Source organism: Anoplopoma fimbria, chromosome 20, assembly GCF_027596085.1.
Source record: "Anoplopoma fimbria isolate UVic2021 breed Golden Eagle Sablefish chromosome 20, Afim_UVic_2022, whole genome shotgun sequence".
In the NCBI taxonomy this organism is placed as follows: Eukaryota; Metazoa; Chordata; class Actinopteri; order Perciformes; family Anoplopomatidae; genus Anoplopoma; species Anoplopoma fimbria.
The window spans coordinates 7,882,907-7,907,681 of NC_072468.1; the positions used below are offsets into that span (position 1 = coordinate 7,882,907).

General features: G+C 41.4%; 1 protein-coding gene across 1 annotated transcript in view; it reads right to left on the reverse strand.

The window, feature by feature from the left end:
• Positions 1–465: 465 nt before the first annotated feature.
• The window catches only part of plecb (plectin b), a 126,144-nt gene continuing 101,834 nt past the window's right edge, over positions 466–24,775 (reverse strand). Inside the window, exons 13-36 of the mRNA XM_054621526.1 lie at positions 24,612–24,739; positions 23,665–23,758; positions 23,105–23,259; positions 22,665–22,983; positions 22,496–22,573; positions 22,233–22,394; positions 21,955–22,059; positions 21,746–21,841; positions 21,499–21,624; positions 21,114–21,266; positions 20,848–21,002; positions 20,497–20,623; positions 19,762–19,945; positions 18,895–19,052; positions 17,916–18,094; positions 17,686–17,824; positions 17,150–17,506; positions 16,941–17,024; positions 16,739–16,843; positions 16,514–16,612; positions 11,314–14,667; positions 1,769–8,876; positions 1,431–1,547; positions 466–1,258 (exon numbers count right to left, since the gene is read on the reverse strand). Coding sequence (XP_054477501.1) covers positions 2,706–8,876; positions 11,314–14,667; positions 16,514–16,612; positions 16,739–16,843; positions 16,941–17,024; positions 17,150–17,506; positions 17,686–17,824; positions 17,916–18,094; positions 18,895–19,052; positions 19,762–19,945; positions 20,497–20,623; positions 20,848–21,002; positions 21,114–21,266; positions 21,499–21,624; positions 21,746–21,841; positions 21,955–22,059; positions 22,233–22,394; positions 22,496–22,573; positions 22,665–22,983; positions 23,105–23,259; positions 23,665–23,758; positions 24,612–24,739 — 12,528 coding nt within the window. The 3' untranslated portion in view covers positions 466–1,258; positions 1,431–1,547; positions 1,769–2,705. The remainder of the gene's footprint in view (positions 1,259–1,430; positions 1,548–1,768; positions 8,877–11,313; positions 14,668–16,513; positions 16,613–16,738; positions 16,844–16,940; positions 17,025–17,149; positions 17,507–17,685; positions 17,825–17,915; positions 18,095–18,894; positions 19,053–19,761; positions 19,946–20,496; positions 20,624–20,847; positions 21,003–21,113; positions 21,267–21,498; positions 21,625–21,745; positions 21,842–21,954; positions 22,060–22,232; positions 22,395–22,495; positions 22,574–22,664; positions 22,984–23,104; positions 23,260–23,664; positions 23,759–24,611; positions 24,740–24,775) is intronic.

A 24,775-nucleotide genomic window follows, 5' to 3' on the forward strand; every position in this document is an offset into this window, starting at 1 on the left:
TTAAAATACTCTCGTCTGGTAATGTCTTTACAACCGTTTGAACCATACAGTCTATGCATTGAACGTTAATATGACCCTGAACATATCTTTCTCCCTTCAGATGGGATAAACGGCCTTGTTGTTCATTATCAGCCAACAGAATATCAAAGACTGTTGGAATAACTTTCCAGGACATTTTACTTTGTCTCTCATTTCCCATGTTTGTTTTCAATGACTGGAAAAATTGGTCATAAGTTTTGTAGGAGGCGAGGCAACCCTGGTAGTCGCTGCTCTACAGCTGTTGTGCTCTGATATTGTGATTTACCATAGAGGGATGGGATATAGGCAATATGTGAAGTGTCTTACTTTTGTTTTCTATATGTCATTAGTGCTCATATATGTTATTTAAGAAAGTACCACTTAAAAGCATATTCTAGTCTAAAATAGCTTCAGATCGTAGATATTGATGTATGAATGACAAGAGGGCCTTTTCAGAGCATATTTATTTACAACATAGTGTTAATGGTCAGAAATTACAACATAATCCACTCACCACATCATTCAAAGCAAAACCCCTTAGCAAAACTAACCAATTACTTTGTAAATTGATATATTGCTAAAATCAAATCAAATCAGCACAGCTACATCTGCAGTTGTCTATATTTTACATTATCATTTTCCCCAAAAAACCCTTTGTAAGGTTGGTAAAACATGCAAGGCAAATTCATGATATATCAAAAACTTGATGAAAACAAATTAAAAAGATGTACAGGGGTAAAACACTTTAGAGATACAGAACAAAAAAATATTGCTGTGGAAAAATAACTATAGGCAAAATAAAGCATCAAGCTCGTTTTCAGTTTGCAAAGATAATACATACATTAATGCAAATTGGTGCTATATCAAAACTGTCGATGTATCTTTTGAGCACTTATGTAGGCCTGGATTTAAAAAGAGATAATACAAAAATATACTCAGTGGACTTAAGAGCAGATAAATGAAGATGTGCTGCTCTACCACTACAGTTAATGTCAATTTCAAATAAATAATACACATGCAGATGTGTGTATTGTTTGGGAGTGTTTTTAAAAAAAAGAAAATCAGGATATGACCACACAAATATCACTATTAGCATTCAAGTAATAAATATATGAAAAAAAAAGGTAATGAATGAAAAGTGTTCCTAGAAAGTTATCCCAAGATGGTTTCAAGTTGACTTGGCCTCAGCTCTCTTCAAATGGGATGTGCAATGGGAGAAAGGATATACTCAATGGCAGATCTAGAAATAAAAGAAAATAACTATGAATTAAAATCAAAATAAACTAAACCATGCAGCGGGAAAAAATATAAATGAAATAAAAATTGACAAACAAATCTTGATGAAACTTAGTTTCATCTTTTGCAAATTAAATGAAAATGACAATGTTTTCAAAAACAGTTAAAACCTTTACCTGTGTAACTGGATGAGGATGACATGGACTCACAAATCCATCCAAGTTGAGAGGATTGTATGCTGCTGCCAAACGAGTATTTGTGTTGATATGTTGGATTCTGGGGGACTGAGGCAGCTGTCAAAAACAAGATGACAAAAACAAAACTGTCAATCAGCAGTAATGAGAATTCTGAATAGTAATAGCTCCTAGTAGTGTCACCATGGGTGGGATAGGGAACAAATGGCATTAAAAAATGACATAATCTAGGCTCTGAGATGCAAAGTCAACTGAAGAAATCAGACAACAAAACAAATATGAGAAAAAACAAACAAAAATCAAAACAAATTTCAACTTACAAGAACCAAAAGAACAGGAAGCAGGTCTGTATGGAAGAGCAGGTCAAGTCTGACATCATCTTGGGATTAACCAGGAACACTTGACTGATGGTCAGTATATATAGAATCTAAAACTTGGACTGGGTGAAACAATGAACCCAAAGGTTGCAAAGGTACACTAAATATAAATGGGCATGAGTACAAAATAATGACAGTTGTGAAACTGGTTTCAGAATATTCTGCATAATTTTAATTCTGGCATGTCTTTTCAGGGCAGTATTCTTGTAGTGTCTACTTTTGTAGTGTCTCACAGGTATATTGTTAAATGACCAAGACAAGGTTTAACATAAAAACAAAAAAAAAATGTGTCCGTACTCTATACAAACATTCAGAAATGTGAAGACATCTATGTATTTTAGAATCTGTTAAAAACGTTAGAACTAAGTTGACATACAGCATCTCATGAAGTAGGACTGTCGAAAAAGATAAAAAATAGACTAATATCCTTGAATTTCAAAGGAATACTGGAAAAATATCTCTGTTTGACATACATACAGTATATATTAGTTTCAGAAAGCACAAGTATACAACTTTTTAACAAGTGTAAAATGAAAACTATAAAGTCACTTAAAAAACAGCAGAAAGGTCATGCTTTGCTTTGAAAAATATAAACTAACTTGGTAATTAGTACTAAAGAAAATAACATTATATATATGTATCTAGCAATGTTTGCTTATGTCTCCATATATGAGGCACACGTTTACCCATCCGTTATATGAAAAAAAGAATAAAAGTAGCCTTGGCAATTCTTGATGTGACCACATGCAGGGCAGAATAAATAAATAATATTTTCTTTGTTAATGTAACTAGTTTTTCCTATGAGAAATGCAACTTTAAAGTGCATTATTATTGCTGATTCTTAGACACTTGGGCTATTGTTAAGAACAGATCTAGTTAATCAGAATCTGCGGCCGTAGCCACTTGAAGAGGATGTAAATGAGGAGGAGGAGAAGTTCATGCTGAAGCCAGCATCAATGCTGCCTCTCCTGGAGCCTGCTCGGGATCCGGTCCTGGAGCCAGTCCGGGATCCATAGGCAGATCCAGGTCCACTGGCATTGTAGGGACTGGAGAGGCCTTTGCTGGATTGTGAGGAGGCCTCCAGAAGTCTCAGGCTTGATCCTTCCTCAACCATGCTCTTGTCCATTGCATCTTTGAAGGAGATTTTCAGTTTGGTTTTTGGACATGTTATATATTTAGAATAAGCACCGACATCTCTCAGTTTCTGGGCAGTGCGGGCATCAATTGTACCCTTCCTGATTGATTCATCTAGTGTCACTCTGCTCTCAACATCAGGCTCAATAAGTCCACCGGTCAGATATTGTACCTCAAGGAAACGTTGCCCAGCTTCATAATACAACCAGCCTTTCTTAAGAGCCTGGGAAGCAGACATCTTTACTTTAGTTCTGGGGTCTTCAAATCCATGGAATGCTTTTTGAGCCAGGTTGAGGCGATCAACCATGATTTTATCCACAAGCTCTTTTTCTGCTGCATCAGTGACTGAGAATCTCTCTCCAGTTGTGGGATCAATTATTCCCCCTGTGCAGGCTTGGGCCTCCAACAATCTTTGGCCAGTGATGTTGTCTACCAGGTTTCTGTGTATGGCCTCAGTGATAGACACCTTCTCCAGTGTGTCTATGTCCAATATTCCGGCAATGGGGCCAGTCTCCTCTGCTGGGTCATTCCATATGACTGCAGGTGGTTTAATGGAGGGTATGGGGCTCATGGGAGAGGAGTAGGTAGAACCAGTGGTGGAACCAAAGGAGGATGAGCGTGAGCGGAAGCCTCCTGTATTTCCAGAAAGCATATCAGCAAATTCTGTGATTGGCAGGTTTCCAGATCGGTATGTATCAAGGGCATTCTGGTCAATTAGGCCACGTGAAAGAGCATCATCAACATCGTACTGCCTGCCAGACCTCCTGTCAATAATAATCGATTTGACAGTACCATCAGACGAGGTCATTGTGATCTCTTCCCATTCACACTCCTGTTCAGCAAGCTCCAGGTAGGTTTGGTGGTCAATGAGTCCCTTCCTGTAGGCCTCATACACAGTCATTTCTTTACCACTCTCAGGGTCTACGATGACAACTCTGCGTTTACGAACTGAGGATTTCGAGGAGGTCTTCCTTTCGCGCTTCTTTTCCTTCAAAAGCAGGAGCACCAGCCCAGTGTCAGGATCAGTGATGCACCTCTCCATGAGCTGGAGGTAGGTTAGGTTTTCCTCGGTGTTGGGATCAAAGAAGCCTTTGGTGTCATCCGATGGATCTGTCAAGATCTCATTCATTTCCTCATCAAACAAGCCACGTTTGTAGGCCACCTCAACTGGCAGACGGTGACTTTCCTCTGGGTCAATGATTCCGCCGGTAGCAATCTGGGCTTCCAGGAGACGGATTCCATGATCTTTCAAGATGAGCCCCTTTTTCATTGCCTGGAACAAGGAGATGGTCTTGCCTGAATAAGGATCTCTATATCCTGTAACTGCACGCTCAGCAGAGAGGAGCTTGTCTTTGAATTCGGGTCCTACAATACCCATTCTTACTGCTTCATTGACAGTCAGTTTGAGGTTTTTGATGGGATCGATGACATATCCTGTAGATGCCTGTGCCTCAAGAAGTTCAAATGCTGTGCCTGGCCTAATCATGTTCTTCTTCATGGCCTGGTAAATTGATAGACGATCCTTTGTGGACTCTAAAAATACACCAGCAATACAGCTTGTGCCCTCAAGATACCTTGATAGCATATTGCTAACCTCCTCCACTGACATAAGACCTTCATTCAGTGCAGTGACAGTCTGCTCGTCAATAATTTGTGAGCGGATCAGCTCTTCCATTGTGATCTGTTTCCTCAGACCCTTGAACATCAGTCTCTTGTCTCCCATGGAGAGTAGGCGCAACCCACCATCTAACTTGCATCTCTTAAGCAGCTGTGCATATGACAGGTCCTCGTCAGTGACCGGGTCAATAAATCCCTTAACACTGTCAGTCAGCTTCTCGTTGGTTTCCTTGTTGATGTAACCTCTTTGCATGGCAATGTCTGCTGGCAGGTGGAACTGGAATTCTGGATCAATAATACCACCAGTGGCGGTTTGTGCCTCTAACATTTTCAGAGCATAATCCTCTGGAACAAGATCCTTTTTCATTGCCTGGAAAAGAGATATGATTTTGCCACTGTATGGATCTTTGTATCCTGTGACTGCTCTCTCAGCTGAAAGAAGTTTATCATGGATCTCAGGGCCAACAACACCCTTACGAACAGCTTCGTCAACTGTGAGTGTTTCATTTTTGACTGGATCGACAATGAATCCTGTAGCAGCTTGTGCTTCTAGGAGGCTTAGGGCTAGTTCTGGCTTGATAAAACCTCTCTTCATTGCTTGGTATATGCTTATCTTAGAGATTGAGTCTGTTGTGACCCCAGCAACACAACCTGTGCCATAGAGATACTGTTTCACACTGGTCATCTCCATTATATCACGGATGTCCCTCTTGCCCTGTTTAAGGAGGTTGTAAGTCTCTAAATCAATGATGCGAGCACTGTAGAGCTCCTCAATCGTTATCCGTCTCCTTATAGTCTTACATGACAATGGACTATCATTTCTGGTGATCTCTCTCTGCTCCATGATCTCAATAATGATGATGATCATCCGTTCTTTAGTAATGTTACCAGAGCGATATTCATCCATGAGCTTCTGCCTCTCTTGCTCTGGAAGCAAATTTGAGTTCATGATTTCCCACAGGTTTATTGGTTTATCAGCAAGGCCCTCGATCGGAAGGTCAATCTGGGTGTTGGTCAGGTCACTCTGTGTTTGTTCCTCTGTGTAGAGGTATGTCTTCTCCACAACAGTTGGAGACTGAGGCTTGGAGAGTGGAAGGATGTACAGGCCTGTCTCTGGATCTCTGTGGCACTTATCTTTAAGCTGTCTGTAGGTAACATTTTCATCGGTTTCTGGGTCGGAGAACGCCTTGTTATCATCAGATGGTTCAGATAGGGTCTTAGCAATTTCTTTGCTGAAAAGGTTCTTCTGATATGCAACATCTGTTGGGACACGGTGGCTCTTTACAGGGTCAATGATCCCTCCACTAACCATCTGTGCCTCTATCAAAGGCATGGCATGCTCCTTCAGGATGAGATCTTTTTGCACTGCTTCAAAGAGGGAGATTTTGTTTCCTGTGTAAGGATCTTTATAGCCAGTGACAGCTTTTTCTGCAGAAAGAAGTTTTTCATGTAGCTCTGGACCAACAAGACCTGACTTCACTGCCTCGTCTACTGTGAGGCACTGATCCTTCACTGGATCTACAAGAAACCCAGTGGCAGCCTGCGCCTCAAGAAGTGAAAGACCTGTGTTATGTCTGAGGAGCTTTTTCTTCATAGCCTGATAAATGCTAATTTTCTCTTTGGTTGGCTCAAGGTAGATGCCAGCAATGCTTTCAGAGCCCTGCAGATATTTATTGACATTAGGATTCTCACTGACTTGTTTAGGTGTTGTTTTGCCTTGTTGAAGGAGGTCATAGGTTGGTTTGTCAATGATTTTAGAATCATACAGAGCGGCAGCTGGAACAGGAGCTCTAAGGCCCTTGAAGCTGGACTCTTCTTGTTTCTTGGCCTCTTTCTCATCTACAATAGTGATGACAATCTTGATTAACCTTTCAATTGTAAACGTGCCTGACCTAAACTGTCTGAGCAGGTCAAGCCTTTGTTCCTCAGTGAGATATTCGGAGTAGATGATGTCCCAGATGGTCATTTTCCTGCCCTTAAATGGTCCAGAGTCAAGCTCCACAGTTGCCTGAGTCATAGCCTCTTTCGCCTGGGCATCAGTGTATGCTGGCTCCTCCTTTGCATTAATTGCTTCATCAGAAAGAGGCAGAAGCTGGAGACCAGTTTTCTTGTCAGTGACACATCTCTTGAAGAGCTGTGAGTATGTGACATTTTCTTTAGTGTTGGGGTCAAAGAAGCATTTTGTTTCATCAGTGGGACTGTTAAGAATTTGTTTCATTTCGTCGTCAAAATAATTTCTCTTGCAGGCCACATCATGAGGAATGTGATGGCTCTTTACTGGATCAATGATACCACCAGTGGTCATTTGGGCATCAAGCAGTCGGATTCCTTGTTCTTTAGGTATGAGATCTTTTTTCATTGCCTGGAACAGAGATACAGTCTTTCCGGTGTAAGGATCCTTGTAACCTGTAACAGCCCGCTCTGCAGACAGAAGTTTTTCATGCAGCTCAGGACCAACAACACCTGCTTTGACAGCTTCATCAACAGTGTACTTCTGATTGTGAACCGGATCAACCACGTAGCCTGTTCCTGCTTGGGCTTCAAGCATATGTAAGGCAGGTCCTGCCCTCATCATGTCTTTCTTCATAGCTTGATAGAAGGACATTGTCTCCTTGGATGAGTCAATAACTACACCTGCAATGCAGTTTGTACCCTTCAGTGCTTTGTGGACAGGCTCCATTTCAGACACTTCTTTGACTGTCTTATTGCCCTTGTGCAATTTGTTGTAGAGGTCTTTGTCAATGATTTTGGATTCCAGGAGTTCAGTTGCAGGTACAGGTGCTCTGAGACCATCAAAGGTAATCTCATTCTTCTTCTCTTTATCCTCTACCACAGTAATGACAATCTTAATGATTTTTTCGATTGTGATTTTGCCTGTCTTGTATTGACGGAGAAGGTCCTTCTTCTGGTCCTCAGTGAAGTACTCAGAATTGATTATTTCCCAAATGGTGACAGTCTTCCCATTGAATCGTCCGAATGGCACAGTCACAGTTGTTTTGCTGAACACATCTTTGGTCTCCTCTTCTGTGTATATACTTGAGCACTGAGCAGCTTTGTCTGTGATTGGCAGGAGTAGCAGCTTGGTGTCAGGGTCTGTAGTGCATCTCATCATTAGCTCAGAGTATGTCAATGGTTCCTGAGTGCTGGGGTCAAAGTATCCCTTTGTGTCATCTGAAGGTTTTTCCATAACCTTATTCATTGCAACATCATATTGTCCCTGTTTGTAGGCAATTTCATTGGGTACACGATGACTATTGATAGGATCGACAATGCCACCAGTTGCAAGCTGAGCCTCAAGGACTCTGATGGCATGATCATGTTCGATCAGACCCTTCTTCATAGCTTCAAAGACAGAGATCTTTCCACCAGTGTATGGATCTTTGTAGCCAATAACTGCCCTCTCTGCTGAAAGCATTTTGTTGTGCAGTTCAGGGCCAATCAAGTCTTCCTTGACAGCCTCATTAACAGAAAGTTTCTGGTTCTTAATAGGATCTAAAATGTAACCTGTGGCTGCTTGAGCTTCAAGAAGGATCATGGCTGTGCCAGGAGTAATCTTCTTCTCTTTCGATGCTTGATAGATTGACATTTTTTGATTAGATGGTGTCAAAACACCAGCAATGCAATTCTTTCCTCTAAGAGTTGTCTTTAGTTTTTCAGTCTCACCAAGCTCTTGAACAGTTGTTTTGCCTTTTCGTAGCTTGTCAAACTCCTTCTTGGATAACAGGCCAACCTCATGAAGTCTGCTTGCAGGCACCTTCGCACAGATGCCGTCAAAAGCCAATGGATCTGGTTTCTTCTCCACACTGTCTACCGAATCACCGTCATTTTGTCCATTGTAAGCATTCTTTGTTGTTTCAACTTTTGTAACACTAATAAGCTGTTTGTCATGGACTTCAGTGTTTTGGTCTTTCAGTGCTTCCTCAAGCTGCTGCAGCTTCTTGTGTAAATTCTGGTTTTCTTCTGCAAGAATCCTTTCCTGCTCTAGTCTCTTCTTCTCTAGTTCCTGCATTTCTTTTTGCTTGTTAAGCATCTCTTTCTCAGCTTGTTTTTGTTTATTTAGGGCCTCATCCATGGTAGCGTGGAGTTTCTTTTTCTCCTCCTCCATCAGCTGTCTCTGGCGTTCCTGTTCGTCTTTGAGAGCTTTGGCCTTTTTGACTTCTTCTTCAAACTGGCTCTCCAGCCTCTTTTTCTCATCCTCAATTAATTTCTCCTTCTTCAAAAGCATCTCCTTTTCTGTCAGGAATGTCTGCTGGAGCACCGTCTTCTCATGTTCAATTTGTTTCTGCTGTGCATCAGCCATCTGATAAAAAAAAAGAAAAAGTAAGTTACAATTGGAATGTAGGTAAAGAACATATATTCTGTAATTATTTTCTTTATCTAAATAGTTTGTTTTGTCTGTTTAATTTGTAATGAATACAATTTGTACAATGCACTCTGCTTATGCATAGGGAGATAAAATATTGTTCAATCTTGATGGTGCAGTGTTTTTTATATACATATTTCAAAAACATATAAGTCCAGAACAACCATGAGAATGACTTGCCTCAACTAGTAAAAATTGCAGAGCAAAAAAATTAAAATGTAAATAATTAAATAACTCTATGGGGACCCTGAAAGCTCATCAAAACCAAATGAAACTTATTTTGCATTGTTTGAAACCATTAATTAAACATTTGCAATTTAGTTTTGTCCTAAAACGTTACTTGGTGAAGATTCTGAAAATAACTTTAGCAAGTTAACATAACTTATCCTGTTTCACAATTAATTGTGTGTATTTTGTCAGATGATTTGAATTGGCAGACTAATAAGATAAAGGCAAACACAATGTTATCAGCAGTTATCTGAAATAACATCTGAATTTTGAAATCTCAATGTTAGAATTACCCAAAAAATCATAACTACGTTTTAGCTTTTCAACACCATTAAGGAATAGCCAACTTCAATGACTTCATAAGACAAAAACCATGGCAACAACAAGCGTGCGCGAGCCATGTGCTCCAGCCGTGTGCATCCATCTTTAGGGACCCCTGGAAACAGTCTCCATTTTGTTGTTTGCTACAGTATTTGTAGCATGTTTCTATGTTTGGTTGTTTCCTTAATTTGCGATACGTTTCCATATTTGGCTGTTTTCTCTAATTGCAGTGGATTTCTTTTTTCGATTGTGTTTTCTGTATTTGCAGCACTTTCCTGTATTTTGTTGGGTTTTGTCTATATTCGTAGTGCATATCTATTGTGCTTTGAGCTCTCAGGGCCACAGAAGTACTCTGCCTGTAAGTGCTACAAATCAGTTGAGAAAAGTCACTGACATGGTCAATTTGGATTATGATGAACTAGATTTGATGAAGTCGACTTTTTGTATAAATCCAAAAACTGTTACAAACAATGAAATTATAACTTATTCTGCAAAATTGTGGAAACCTTAAATTGACGAATGTCATAGTGCTGTTTTGCATGCTCTCACTTGCAACAGTGAATCATTTTGTTGCATGAGAATTTAGTGCTAACTTTATACTAGAAATCGTGTGTTGGTTACATTCTAAGGTGTTACACACAGATACACCTGATATATTTCTGATATATTTTTGATCTATTAAATGGCAAGGATTAGAATTCAGGACGACCCATCATATTATTAGTTTAAGATAAACTGTTCTTGGATACCGTCCTTTCACAAAGTTTAACATTTAAGGAAAACTCCACTGTTCAACTTTACCTCTCTGTATTTTAATGATTCTTATGATCACATCAACAAAGCTCCCAATTTAGTGCATGGTATATACTATCTGCCTTGTTTACATTGTTATTTATTTGATGGTTTCTGTCTTTACCATTTAAAGTGCCTTTGAGAACCTTTTAAAGCGCTATACAAATAAAATGTATTATTATTTTTAATTTTTTTTTTTTATTATTATAGCAATTCTCTCCTCTTCCACTAGAGGTGATGGATAAACCAACGGGTGGGGGATGTGGATGATGCAAACATATACTAAAACTACGTTTTATGCACTATTGTGTATATCGATGCTCACCATTACACATCATAGTCATATCAGATGGAGGGTCAATAGGTATGGTGAGATCTCTGGTAAATGTTTTTTGCATGTCTATGTTGGTGACAGAGTTGTGCTTGCCTGACCAGTACAAATACATATATCTGTTTGGGTGGAGATGTCTATGCATATCTTAACACAGCATCACCATGAAAGCTGGGCATTGTTACAAATGGGACAGTTACCGACACTAAGGGGTGGGTCTTTTCATCCTGCAAATACAGCTAATATTCAAGATTCAGCTACCATCCATGATAAATGCAGTGGAATATTCCTTTAAAACCCATTAAGCACTGGCACAAATCTCCCTAGAGGTTAGGGGTTCTAGTAAATCTGGATGTATGGTAATGCAAAGCTATCTCTCTTATCACACCCAAGATGAACATTTTGGCTAAATTGCTAATGGAATATCATGTTTTTATAAATTTTAGTTTTGAAGATATATGAAGCATGTCTCAAAATGAAGAAACATTCCAGGGTATGAGGGGGACATTCAGGATTTGATCTGCATGAGCACAGTGCACTGTAAAAATAATTAAAATGAAAACATAATTAAAATCAAAGATATGGTTTCATGATTAGTATAATCGAAGAAAGGAATAGAGGAAATTTAAAGAAAGAAGTGTTAGTTTTCAGAAAGTTAACAATGACATAAGCTGCTCTGTTATGCCATTTTTGACACAATACCTCTTTAGATTTATTTTGAAGTTCTTCTGCTTCCTCTTTCAGTCTAGCCTTCTCCTTCTCTAGGTCTGCGATTGCGTGGCGTAAATTGCCAGCCTCTTTGCTGGTATTTAGTCTCTCAAATTCCAGTTTTTCCACTTCAGTCATTTTTTCTTTGGTGGCTAACTCAGTCTCATGAAGACGGGCAGCAATATTATCAGCTTCTTTCTTGAATTTCTTTGCCTGCTCCTCAGCTTTGGCCTGGGCTTGACTGAGCTGAGAAACCTGAAGTTTTAGTTTTTCGGCTTCAGCTACAATCTCCAACTGCCTTTTCCTCTCTTCTTCAAGGGACTTCTGGTATCCCTCCGTCTCTTCTTCCAGACGCTGTTGCATTAGTTGTTTATCCTCCAGCAGCTTTTGTGCCTGCTCCTGAGCCAAATCCTTCTGTCTTTGAAGCATCTCTGCCTCAGCTCGAAGTCTAGATGCCTCCTGTATGGCCTGCATTTTTTCCTTGAGCATTTTATCAGCAAGAACTCGTTGCTGATTGAGGTCTTCTTCTGCAATCTTTCTCAAGCGTGCAGCCTCTTGGGATTCTATACTCAGTCTGGCAGCATCCTCTGCGAGCCTTTTCATATTTTCAGCCTCCTCGGCAAGGAATTTCTGTGTGCTGTCTTTGTCTCTCTTGATGAGGCGTTGATTTTCCTCCTCAATTCTGTTTTTCAGTTTGAGCAGCTCCTCCATCTGAACCTTGACTTTGAAGAGCTCATCCTCTACCTGGGCCTTTTGTTTGACAGCATCATCAACCTCATCCTTCAAGCGCTGCAGCTCTTCATCCAGGACAGACTTCTGTTTATCGGTATCATCAAGCTTAAGTTTAACCTTTGTGAGCTCTTGCTCCACTTGGAACTTCTGTTTCAATGTTTTCTCAGCCAGTTTTTTGTGCTTTGCCATTTCAGCATCGGCCACTTGCTTCTGCTTGAGTGCTGAAGTTTCTGCTTGTGCTCGTTTCGCAGCTTCAAATTCAGCCTCTTTCCTCAACCTTTCCGCATCCTCCTGAGCTTTGGCTTGGTTTGCAGCTTCTTGCTCAGCAGCTGCCCTCTGCTGTTCTGCCTCCTCCGCTTGTTGACGAAGCAGAGCTGCCTCCCTCTCTGCCTTCTCCTTAGCAGCCTCTGCCTCCTTGGCTAGCTTCTTGGCTTTCTCGTACTCTTCCTTAAGCTTCTTCTGCATGATGCTGTCTTCCTTCTGTTGGGCAAGGACACTTTGGGCTTGCTGCTCAGCTGCATTGCATTTCAGGGCTGCTTGTTGGGCTGCAACAATCTGTTTTTCTGCTTCAATGTCGGCCACGTCTTTCTGCCTCCTGGCCTCTTCTGCTTTCTTTTTCAGACGAGCGAGCTCTTCTTGGGCGGTCTTGCATTGTCTGGCGGCCTCCTCCTCTGCAGCAGTGATCTTCTTAACCTTCTCCTCTGCATCCCTCCTCCTCTTCTCCTCCTCAAGGGCAAGCTTCCTTAGTTTTTCCGCCTCTTCCTCTGCTATTAGTTTGCTTTGTTGAGTTTCCTCTGCAATGTTCTTCAGTTTGTTCAGCTCCAGCTCCAGATCAAGTTTTCCAGAGGAGGCCTTTTCAAAGTTGAGCTTCAGAATTCGGATCTCCTCTTCGACGACGCGCCTCTGTTTCAATGTGTCGTCCACTATTGCTTTTTGTCTTTCCATTTCAACCTCAGATGATTTTTTGAGTTGGACGATCTTTTCCTCGATCTCCTGCTTGTGCTGGTTGGCCTGGTCTTCAAGAGCTTTCCTCCGGTAAGCCTCGTCCTCTGCTTGACGGCGGAGTCTTTCGTTTTCTGCCTCTTTCTCTTTCAGGGCAATTTCGGCCTCAGTTTTTGAACGAGTGGCGTCGCTGATAGCAGCCAGCTTCTCTTTGAGAATCCTCTCAGCCTCTGCTCTCTGACGAGCTGCCTCTTCCTCAGCAACTTGCCTTTGATGCTTGGCCTCCTCTGCGATGGCTCTAAGTTTGCTTGCTTCCTCAGCCACGTCCTTCATCTTGCTGGCTTCAGCCTCAAGAAGTTGTTTGCTCCTCTCTGTGTAGCAGATGGTCTCCTTTTCTGCCTTGGACTTAAGTTGAATGAGTATATCCATTTCACTCCTCACTTTGGCCAGCTCATCCTCAAGCTGTTTTCTTTGTTGTTGTGCTGCAACGACTTCATTCTTCAGGCGGTAAAGTTCATCTTCAAGGAGGGATCTCTGCTGTTCTGCGTTGTCAAAGTCGGCCCTAAGTCGAATCAGTTCATGTTCTGCAGTGAGTTTCTGCTGAGCTGTGATCTCAGCTACCTTCCGCTGCCTCTCAAGCTCTTTCTCGGCCATATCTTTCTGCTTCAGGGCTGACTCTTCAGCTTTGGTTCTCTTTTTAGCCTCACGCTCAGCCTCCTCCTTTTGTTTCTCAGCATCTTCTTGAGCAAGGCTCTTTTTGTGAGCTTCTTCCTCAGCCTGGAGTCTTAGACGGAGGGCCTCATTAGCTTTTTGCCTGTACTTCTCAAGCTCTCTTTCAGCCTCTTCTCTGGCATTTATCGCATCCTCCTGTTGTTTCTTGAGATGTGCTGCTTCTTGTTGCAGCTGAAGAACAGCGCCATGCTCTTGTTTAAGTGATTCTTCCAATTTAGAGGTCTTTTCCACAAAGGAGATCTGTTTGCTCTGGAGCTCAGCTGCGGCACTCTTCTGTGCTGCCACGTGCGCAACCTTGATCTGTCTCTCCTTTTCAACCTCTGCTTGCTTCACTTGCCTTTCAGCCTCCTCGGCCTGCATCTTGAGATTCTCAAGGTCTTCCAGAGCTTTTTGCTTTTGCTTGGCAGCTTCTTTTTCTGCCTTAGATTTGAGTTTGAGTTCCTCCTCTGCCATGCGCTTTTTCTGGGTCTCCTCATTGACTTGTCTGTGGAGCTTCTCAGCCTCTTCCTGGGCGGCCTTTCTGAGTCTCTCAGCTTCGGCTGCTCTTTCACGAAGTTGTTTGAGCTCAGATTCCGCTGAAGACTTTTGTTTTACTGTTGTCTCAAGTTGGATCCTGATGAGGTGGATTTCCTCCTCAATCTTGGTCCTGCTGTGAAGAGCCTCGTCCACCAGTTGGCTTTTGTCCTTGATCTGTTGTTCTGACAGATTTTTGAGCTCATGGAGTTCCAGCTGGATGTTGTGCTTTTGCTTCTCTGCATCTACAGCAGCAATCTCTCTTCTGCTAACTTCTTCCTGCATTCTGAGCTTCAGCTCTTGAGCTTCTTTCTCAGCTTTGGCAATGGCCTTTGCGTGAGCTGCAGCTAACTGCTTCTGTTTGTCTAACTCAGCCTGCATCTCGGCCATTTTTTTCTGCTCTTCTGCTTTGTGTTTCTCTGCAGCTTTCTGCATTAGTGGAGGCAAATGGTAAAGAAAGGATTAAAATCAAGCATGACATGTTATAGGTAGCACTGTACATTAACTAGCACAAACCGGTGTGGATTAAAATTGTAGTTACCATAGTAATCACAACCTAATCACACCAGAATAAGAGCAACTTAATGTACCGTATTACCGAGGTAATGTTAATGTTAAAGTTAGCTTAAAGGTCAAGTTAAAGATCAATGACTGGACAAAAATTAGATGCACATTCATCAAAGTGATGTTAAATTCACGATGCAATTAAATATTAATGACAAGACAATTCAGGAAAAAAATGGATGACGGGGATGAATGAATCAATGTATGGAAACAAAGGATCACTTCACAACACAGCAAGAAAACCATATGGCATGCAACTGTAGCTGTAGCACTAACTTTCAAAACTGCATTCTAATTGTGATTCCATCATAATATTGTATGTCTACAATTTAGCTTTAATTCTTAACAATTTGTTAGAAATTGTTTATTGAAATGTTTATTTTAATATTTATTGCATAAGGGGAAGGAAAACCATTTCCATGTATGTAAGAGTATTTCTAACACACAGTTATTGTAACTGTTTAAATATTGATATGATTGATGTTAAAGTGTTTTTTTTCCCGGTGGATTTCTGTGGTTTCACATAAAATACTACTTTCAATATAAGAACTAAATGCTTCACACCATTCACATAGACTAGCTTTTATCTCATCCATGCACTTGGGGTTCTTTAAATCACTATTTGACACAAAATGGAATGGAAAGGAAAGGCAAAGTCAAGGATAACAGGTTCAGATGACGAAAACAGTTTATAGATCCAGGAAGTGTAAGAAGCACTGTAACGTGGGTTTATAAGAACACCGAGTACATAGTGTGAGTAGGGAAGTGTAGATAGCTACTGTATTTCTATAAAAGGCTGCAGTGAAAGCAAGGAAATAAATATGCCATGAAAAGCCAAAGTGCAGTTTGAGAGAACACAGATGTAAGCATGACAGAGGGAATGGAGATTATAAAATAGAGAATAGAGTAGAAACACTGTGAATAATTTACCTCTTTAATGCTCAAACAAGTTAAGCATTCATCATGGCAAAGCACTGGCAAGCAGTTAAGAGAAGCAAAGAAACAAACAAAACGTTGGGGTTAGAAAATAATCTAAAACTTGAAACTTGTGTTAATTTAGGGGGGAAGGAGGGCTGAAGACCACGGCAACCAGGCTAAAAGACTTTAACCTCAGGAAATGAAGTGGCCAAAAGGATAAGAAAGGTAAGGAGAATCGGAGTGAAAGAAAGAACCCCTAACTCTTAATCTACATCACAATACACAAAATGAATGGAGATGAGGTAGCTAGTACGAACACACAGTGGGCTGTATTTATTTAGTCTAGTTTAAGACTGACATTGAGAATTAACGTTAATGTCTCAATGTAGCAAAATTAATAATCTAACAAAATACTGTATTCACTTGAATGTAAACACACTCAAACCTCATGCATCATATTTGTTTGCAATTCTCAATTTGGTAATATTTTTCTTCAGTATCTCATTATTCCTTTGTCGTGATATAATCACTCCTGAAAGCAAAAAAGATTTGCTTCTACAGCATGTAAATCAGCTACAGTATGCCAATGTTTCAAGCGTAACCAGTGCAAAGGAACTGTTTGTCACCCGTACATTAATGCGATGTGTGCGTGTGTGTGACACACAGTGCGTGCATGCATGTGTTTCGGTGACGGACGGGTGAACTCGTTTGTTTGTTGGTTGATTATTTGTTTGTTGGTTAGGTTAATGTTAGAATTTAGTTCGTTTGGGATCCTCAGCCAGTTGTCACGCACCTCCTCGTCCTCCAGGCGGCGCTGCGTGTCGGTGATGAACTTGATGTACTGACCAGTCAGAGTCGTCAGCTCACTGTACCTGGTCCTCAGTGTTACATACTGATACAGGGAGAGACAAACAAAACTTCTGTGTCATTTACAGTGAAAATAGTTAATGGTTACGTTGTTCTTTATCAAAACTATGTTCTAGAAGCTGCATCCAACGTGGGTTCTCGGGAAACAAACCTCCTGAATGATGTTGTCAGAGGCAGAATCCAGTTTGGCTTTCTTCAAGGGCGAAGCAAGAGGATCCACCTGAGCATTGTAGGCAACCAACTGGAGTTCATAGTCCTGAAGGAAAAAAAAGGTAATACTCCATGAATTAGTAATGCTCAAATTTACATTATTTATAGTAATGAATATAAAAAATGGTGTTGTATATGCTTACCTTTATAGTATTAATGTATGCCTTAGCATACTTTTGACACTCATCAACTCTGTCCTTGTTATTTTCAATCTCCTCCAGCAGTTTCTATTTTGAAAATGGGTTTTCATTAATTAGTTGAGCTTACTAGTTTCACATGAAGTTAATTAGACATAAAATAATAGTGCTAAGAAATAAGAATGCTTGTTAGTATCAAGCGGTACTCAATGTACCTTCTCCTGGGTCAGTTGTTCATTCAGAGTTTTGCTGTCAGTGATGGTCACAGCCTGGATCTTCTCCTGCCTTTCCTTGGCATCAGAAATCCAGCGGATCAGCCAGTCGTAGCTCTCGTGATAGTAGCCTAGCTGGCGGCCAAGCTGCTCTAGCTCTCTCTGGCGGATGTCCATCTGGGCGAACACGGCCTTCCAGCGGTCCTGAAGACCAGACAGGAGCTGGCGGTAGCGGTCCAGCTCAACGTCCCGCTCGCTGTGCACGCGGGACATCTTATCACTCACTGCGGTGGCCTTCTTCAGCTCTTCTTCCAGAGAATCAAACACTGGCTGTTCACCCTCAGCTTCCGCTCGCATTTTCTGCAAATTTCATAAAAAAAGAAAGAAAGGTCAGCAGTGAGCAAACAAGGTCCAGATCAACAGTTAGGCTGAACTACTTAATGGGAACAGTTCCCAATTGGCTGATGGGAGGATTTCTATTTTTTTGTATGCAAATACCCGAACAGAAGTTGACACCTTGAAAACAATATGCTGTTTACCTTAAGCGTTGTTCTGTAAGTCTCTACTTCCTTGCCATCGCTGGGCACAGTGTGAACCTCACGCAGACAGTCCTCATACTGCTTGAGAACTCCCTCTGCACCCTGTGTGTTACGGATGACCATTTCCACAGTCTTCAGCCTGGGACAAGAAAAAATAAGTAAATAAATTAGCAAGGCATAAGGGCATCGGTGCAGTTTTTCATTCTCATTTAACTTGGCTGGGGACTCACTTCTCGAGATAAACTGAGGAGAGCATGTAGGCATGATCCATCTTCTGCACGGTGAGGTCGAGCTCTGAGCGCAGGACAGGAGCTGAGGCAGACTGCTGAGGGGAGGCCAAGACCTCTTGTGTCCTCACAGACACCTTATTAAGGTCCTTCTTGAGGCCCTCAAGCTTCACTTGGACTTTCTGCACAAGGGAAGAAGAAGACAACAAGAGTTAGCAGCATGTAAAGAATCAAAACTTGGTAAACACTGACAAAGAAATCCCAACCAGACTGTTATTAGGAGCAGATTCCAAAAATGTGCTTTAAGGCACCTTTATAATTTAAATGAACAGTCTCAGATCAGCAGGCACCTGAGCAGCCGTTGTAGGAAAGCAGCCAGAAGTTCTACTGCAAGTCTCTCTGAACTGCTACAAATTCAAGACCTTAAAGCAATTACAATTCTCTGTGGTATCTTCACACTCTAAGCTACACTGATTGAAGCTCTTACTCCAATTTTACAGTGTGCCCAGTGGTTTAGTTCTACTTTCCATCAATCCTGCCCTTCATTGCCCCTTACAGAATTAGCAATCTCCCATTTCACCTTCCTCTACTTTCTCTTTCCCTCTTTACTCTATGTGGATGGATTTGATTAGCCTCTAGTGCTAGTTGGCTGCTAAGAGCCTTACTTTACTTCCATAGATGTTGCCATCAGGCCTATTTGAAAACTAACCAGGAACATGATACTCAAATAATCCCGAGGCTCAGGCAAATGTGAACAATTGCGTCCAATATTTTCCATTTCTCACTACATTGAGATGTGTCCTCTTGCAAAGGTGTATAAGTATGTGTTTCTACTTCATCCCCTCAAGTAAGAATACAAGAAAAGCTAACTTAGCCCTTGAGATAATCTTCAAGGCTTTCTAGTTCAAGCCTATAGGCACTTATGTCTAATTAATATAGTAATGTAGTGTAATTAATTTAGCCACATGGCTATGTAGAGTACCTGCTGGTCTGTTCTCTTCTGAGCACACTCTTTCAGAGGTTCCTTGTCCATGGGTTTGCGTATGCGAGCCACAGTCCCAGCCTCACAGTCCTCTATGCACAGACGCAGGTCCTTGATCTCAGAGATGTAGTTCTTACAAAGAGTTTCATCCTTTTGACCTGTGTAGAAGCGTATGTTTTACTTTAGAACAGCAAAATAAAAGATTGATTAAGTAAATAGGCTAGAAGTGAGTTTTGATGGTCTTGAGGGCCATGAACATAAAAATACTGAATACTGTAAATAAAAAAAGGACTGTCACACAGCTTTAATATGAGTTGTGTGGCACAGTATGATCTGGTATTGTTGATACCACATGTCGCCATCTTTCTAAACATTTTTCGCACTCAAATCCCTTTTTTGCGACATCTATCATCGTGTGCATAAGCACGATCATACATGCAGCTCATTATGTGTCATGACACAAGCAGCTCCATATAAACTAGTCATAACAGCAAGTCTTTTCTACCCAAGTAATCGCACCATTAGGTGATATGGCTGCATGACAAAAAGCAAAACACATCGTAGCCTAACTCACAAAATATGGATTTTTGCAGAGATACAACAAAAGAAGAAATGCAACGTGAGAACCAAACCAACATGCAGTCACTTAGAACTCTACTCTAATCACACTAATGGTTATCTTTGAACATCTCATCCAAAGCTTTAAAGCGTGTACAAACACTTGACCGGTTTGACATCACTCACCTTTGAGCCTAACAACCATTAGTCCTGAAAGGTGAACAATTGCATTCTGTAAAGTTGCTAGTCACTTATTGTATATACCATTTATACATCCATGATTTATTTGTTGTTTGGAGAAAAAGTTACCTTTCTCCATGGAGCGGAGCAGGCTGTCGAAATGCTGTGTGGACTTGGTGTAGTCGGCCTCGACCTGCATGCGGTCATCGGGGCCAAAGAGCTGCGAGTCCTGGCTGTCGCGCATGTAGTCCTGGTAGTGGAGCTCCAGGTTCCTCATCATCAGCCTGTACTCCTCTGGTTTCATGGTCTTCAACTGCAAGGGATGGAAAAGAATGGGGGAGGGAGTAGAAGGCAGGATTTATTCTACGTATTCTGAGGATGTTTTAGCCGTAATTTGATAATTTGATGTATTTTTGGTTTGGAGTCAGACTGAAATATACAGAGTCATTAAAGTACTAACAAAACAGTTTCGTTATTAATTGTATCAAGTCTAGCGAACTCTTTCCAAAGCTATAAAATTATCCAACAGTAACTGAATGTGATTCAAAACACTCAACGCAATAAAACCCTTTCCTGCATAGCCTGCTCTTAAATTAACAGACTTGTATAACACCCCTAGCCTTCATTTATTTATTTCGATTCCATTAGCTTTTTACAGCTCATGGAAGCTTTTGTAAAAGGTACAGTTGGCTGAAGATTGTATGTTGTTTAATATTTATTAGGTTTAAAAATCAAATAATATTCCTTTTGGATTGTTCTTTTTGTTTTTCACATACAGGTCAGCTCATGATTCAAGTTTACACCTAATATAACAACTCTTCTCTGTTTTTTCCCCCTGTTTTGTATTAAAGTGTTCACGCTCACCATTGTGATGTTCCAGGAGCGTATCTGTGTGTAGTCTCTCATAAGGTACTGCCACGACAGTAAGCTCTTCATGTCTATATGGAGCGTCTGCCACATGGTAACCATCTGCTGATAACCTGTATCCAGACTGAAGTAGGAGAGGAAAACAGCAAGAATTAGGAAATCGTAAAACGGTACTCCAGAGATTACACCCGTCCTTGCCATTTACAGTTTAATTTTAAAGTAATTATGTATATTGTGTAATTAGATTGGACCGGTTGACAGAAACAGAATTGCCTTCATAAATGGGTTGCCAGTTAAAAGACAAAGAAATATTTCCCATAAACCCTGCTGCTTGTCACGTGTTCTCACCTGGACACGCTGTCCACGGCCTCCTTGTTGACTGGAGGCACCATGAAGCAGACGGAGGGCACCACCGCCTCGTTTCCAGAGCGGTTCAGGACCTTCCACTTGAAGGGCTGCGAGTTGTTGAGGAGGGCGCACTCATCTCCTTTATGGACGGTGATCTGAAACACAATCCATGATTGGTAAATATAAAAAAACAAGGAAGAGGGCATGCTGAGGTTCAGCAACAGGTTTGATCACTCTTGGCTACAGACAAATCACAGATAACTGACCTCCTGTTGCTTGAAGTCACAGACGGCCTGAATGGGCAGTTTGCCTTTGATGGAGGTCGTGGGGTTGCGTGGTTTCAGCTGGATGATGGACTTGGCTCTCTTGTTCAGGCCGGTCGCAAGGGTCTTGAATTCATTCAGCTGTTCTTTCTCCTCCTGGTTAAAAATAAATAGTACAAACAAGATTAGAGTCAAATAATTTCCCAGTTTTCTTATGAAAACATTAAATATAAGTAGGGGGACAATTACGCTATTAAATCATTATTAGGTATATTAAGTCAGTGCTTTAATATTCTTTTTATTCCGTCTACATGTTCTTAAGAAGCACATCTGGCATGATCGTGAGCACCTACAGCTAGATATACACATGTCAGCAGTCATCACTCACCGCGGCATCCTGCAGCAGATCCTCCAGGCGCGTGGCTGTGGTGGAGCGATCACAGCTGTATTTCTTTTTTATGTTCTCCTGTATTTTCTTCATCTTGTCCTGAGCCTCTTTCACATCAGCAAAGAACTGCAAGGGGAGGACATCAGGGGGGACAGAATAATTGACTTTTTGCTCGCTTAATGTTGATAGGTGGAAAGGGTTATTGGAATTACACAGATCAGTTTTAATTGAAACAGCTTTCCCTTACCTGGTAGTAGGCTGTGTTTTCTTTGAGATGAGCCTCAATACAGCAGCACAGCTGGAGGATCCAGCTCCACTGAGTCTGCAGGGCGGCTGTGAAGGCCTGAAAGAAAGAAAATAAGACATGATGACTGTGCATTAGTGCAGGCCTCACTCATTAGCTTTTATACAGCATGTGGATTTTTACAGTTCCGCTGGGCTTATTAGAGTAATTACTTCAACTGTCTTCTTGCCAGGATGTCCATCTCTGACAAGTTTGTCTCCCGTGACCTGGAGATCATTGACCTTCTTCTCCCTCAGCTCCAGCTCTCGCATGAGACCCTGAATAATCAGAATGAAAACAGTTAATGGCAATCTTTGTAGGGAAAAAAATCCTGTGCATTCATTTTGTTACTCTACTTTAACATATTTCACACAATGGCCTGGAATTGGAGACAAGATTTAAGGACTGAAGCATGTGAAATAAGAATTTGAAGTCAACTTCTAAAACAAACCGAGTAGTTGTCTTTCTTAGCCGTCATGTTGGTGTTCCTGTCGCTCCAGTCGAAGTTGACCTCCTCCTCTTCTTTGTCATTTAACCACATCAGTTCCTTAGTGGCAGAGCCGACGAAGGTGTTGAGGGAATCCAAGTTCTTAAGGCGTGACTTGGAAGAGTTCTGAAAAAAAAAAGATCAACATACAAGCAGTTAAAAATAAACCGCTCTAAAATACCTACAACTTAAAGCCAATATGTGCAGTTTGAAATATGAAAATTTACCAGTAGCTTGGCATACTGCAGGTCCAGTTTACCCATGTATTCTCTGTACGAGCCCTTGCTGAGAGGCGAGAGCTGGCTCTGCAGTAAATGAAAGATGCAACAGAGGTTACTTTTAAATTCTCCAGCACAACATTGGACAGAGTGTGATCCCTTCTGATGACGGTGCTACCTCGTTGGCCCTGGCCCGTTCAATCTTGGATCGGAAGTCCTCCACAGTTTGGTGCAGGCCTCTGTGGCTGCCCAGCTGGGACTCCACGGAGGGCAGATCAGAGCCCCACTCCCCATCATCGATGCGCAGCTGGTTCTCCTGCACCCAGGCTAGGAGGTCTTTGACATAGCTGATGGTCACGTCATCCTGCTCTGGCCGCATCCTCGTGGAGCTCTGCTGGGTGACCTTCATGGGAGCCTGGATAGTCGTCACAGTGCACTTCAGGCGGAGGTTGTAATCGGTGCGCAAGTTCACCAAGCGCTCATGGAGGCGGTAAACCCTGTGGAGATGAGAAAAAAACAGCACTTTAGAATGCTGATCTTTTTTTTGAAATTAGATCTAAGTCTTGTTTTGTAAGTCTTGTCAAACGTTCACTTGAATGTAATAAACATAGCACCCACCTGCGGTACATCTGTTCAGCCTGAGGGTGGCGCCCGTCCTTGAGTATCTGCACATCATTAAAGAGCAGGCGGATCATGTTGTCGGCCTTGTCCAGCTCCCGCTCCACTTCTAATGTGTGCTGAGCTGGTTTCCCCGCGTTCAGCAGACGAATGTCCTGAAGGGATGAAATAAAATAAAATATAAAGTGTCATCTACTTTTTGAATGCTAACAACTAAGAGAGGAATATAAAGGCCTGTGACAGTAATTTAAATTTAAGCAGCCATTTCTCTGCCTGAAGGACACTAGGGACTCCAATCATTTTATTATTTTACTTTTCTGTAGCTTTTCATGACATATTAGGCAGATAAGTTTAGGTGCATTATTCTCTTGGATGTCTGACTGGAATGATGTTCATGTTGTGTTTATGTTAAACTAAATAGCATGAAAGAGGGTTCAACAAGTCTGTACTTGAAAATTAACAAAAAGCCACACAGTCTAAACAATTATCTGGATTCTTTCTGCTTTGTGAACACACACCAAAGAGATGTATCTCTAATGTTAGACCTGAATAGCACTCACCGTCTGCAGCAGGGTGTCCAGTTGGTTGAGTTGGCTATCGCACGTTCCTGACTCCATCTGGACTTTACTGACAATCCTCTGGAGCCTCTCGAGTCTGGATGAGATGAGATCAATAAAAAAATAAATAAAATGAAGATCAATAAGACATTAAATTAGACAACCACATGACATTTAGAACAACATAAGCTTAAAATCACAACTGACGGACACCTGCATTGTAGCAAGTACTCCAATTTGTGAGGGTCACTCACAAACGCCATTCCTCAACCCTTTTATAAAGATTACAGCTCCAGCTACGAGAGTTAGCTCTCCTCACGCTCCCATCAGGTCTTCTGAAAATACTCTGCCACGTAGCAGCGCAGAGTGAGACGGGAAATGTCCTCTCACAAAGACGCCCTGTCTGCTCATTCAGTTGTTCCTCATCACAGAACCATAAACAAGGCCATCAGGCTGCGAGATGACCAGACAATCTCATGACATGAAATCATCCCATTATCCAGGCATGACGCCACGCTACTCTACATTTTGAGGAACACATCTCTCACGTTTTGATGAAAAAAGTCTTTCACCAGTCAGAATGTTTCTCTATTTCCCATCAAAGCGGGGAAATAATGCACCTACAACTAAAAATATATGATGGTGAAATAACATTGTTTGTTTGATAAAAAAGTAACTGAATACCTTTATTTTAGGTAAATATGAACATTATTGCCAATGACATACTTTTATCATACCTTCATGAGCACAGCTTTGGTGATGTCGGAAGGTTAGCAGGCTAGCTGACACAATAACCCTCAGTTGAGTTTTCTCAGTAAGTAGCTTGATAATATTAGAAGCTTTATTTCTTAACTGTTCTGTCTTGTTTTGACAACATTCCTTGGTTGGTAAAATAAAGTAAAGTGGGAATTAAAAAGAATACATTTCGGCATTTACACCACTGTGCTAACCTCTCAAACTCTATCCTGAGCAGCCGTTCTCTTTCCAAGATGGCTACGTGAAGTCGACCCCATTCTTTCTCAACATCAATGGGATGGTAGCCTGGTGGGACCTTCACCTGACCGGCATGCACAGCACTCTGTGGAGAGTTAGGAGCAAAATGTGTGAGCAACCG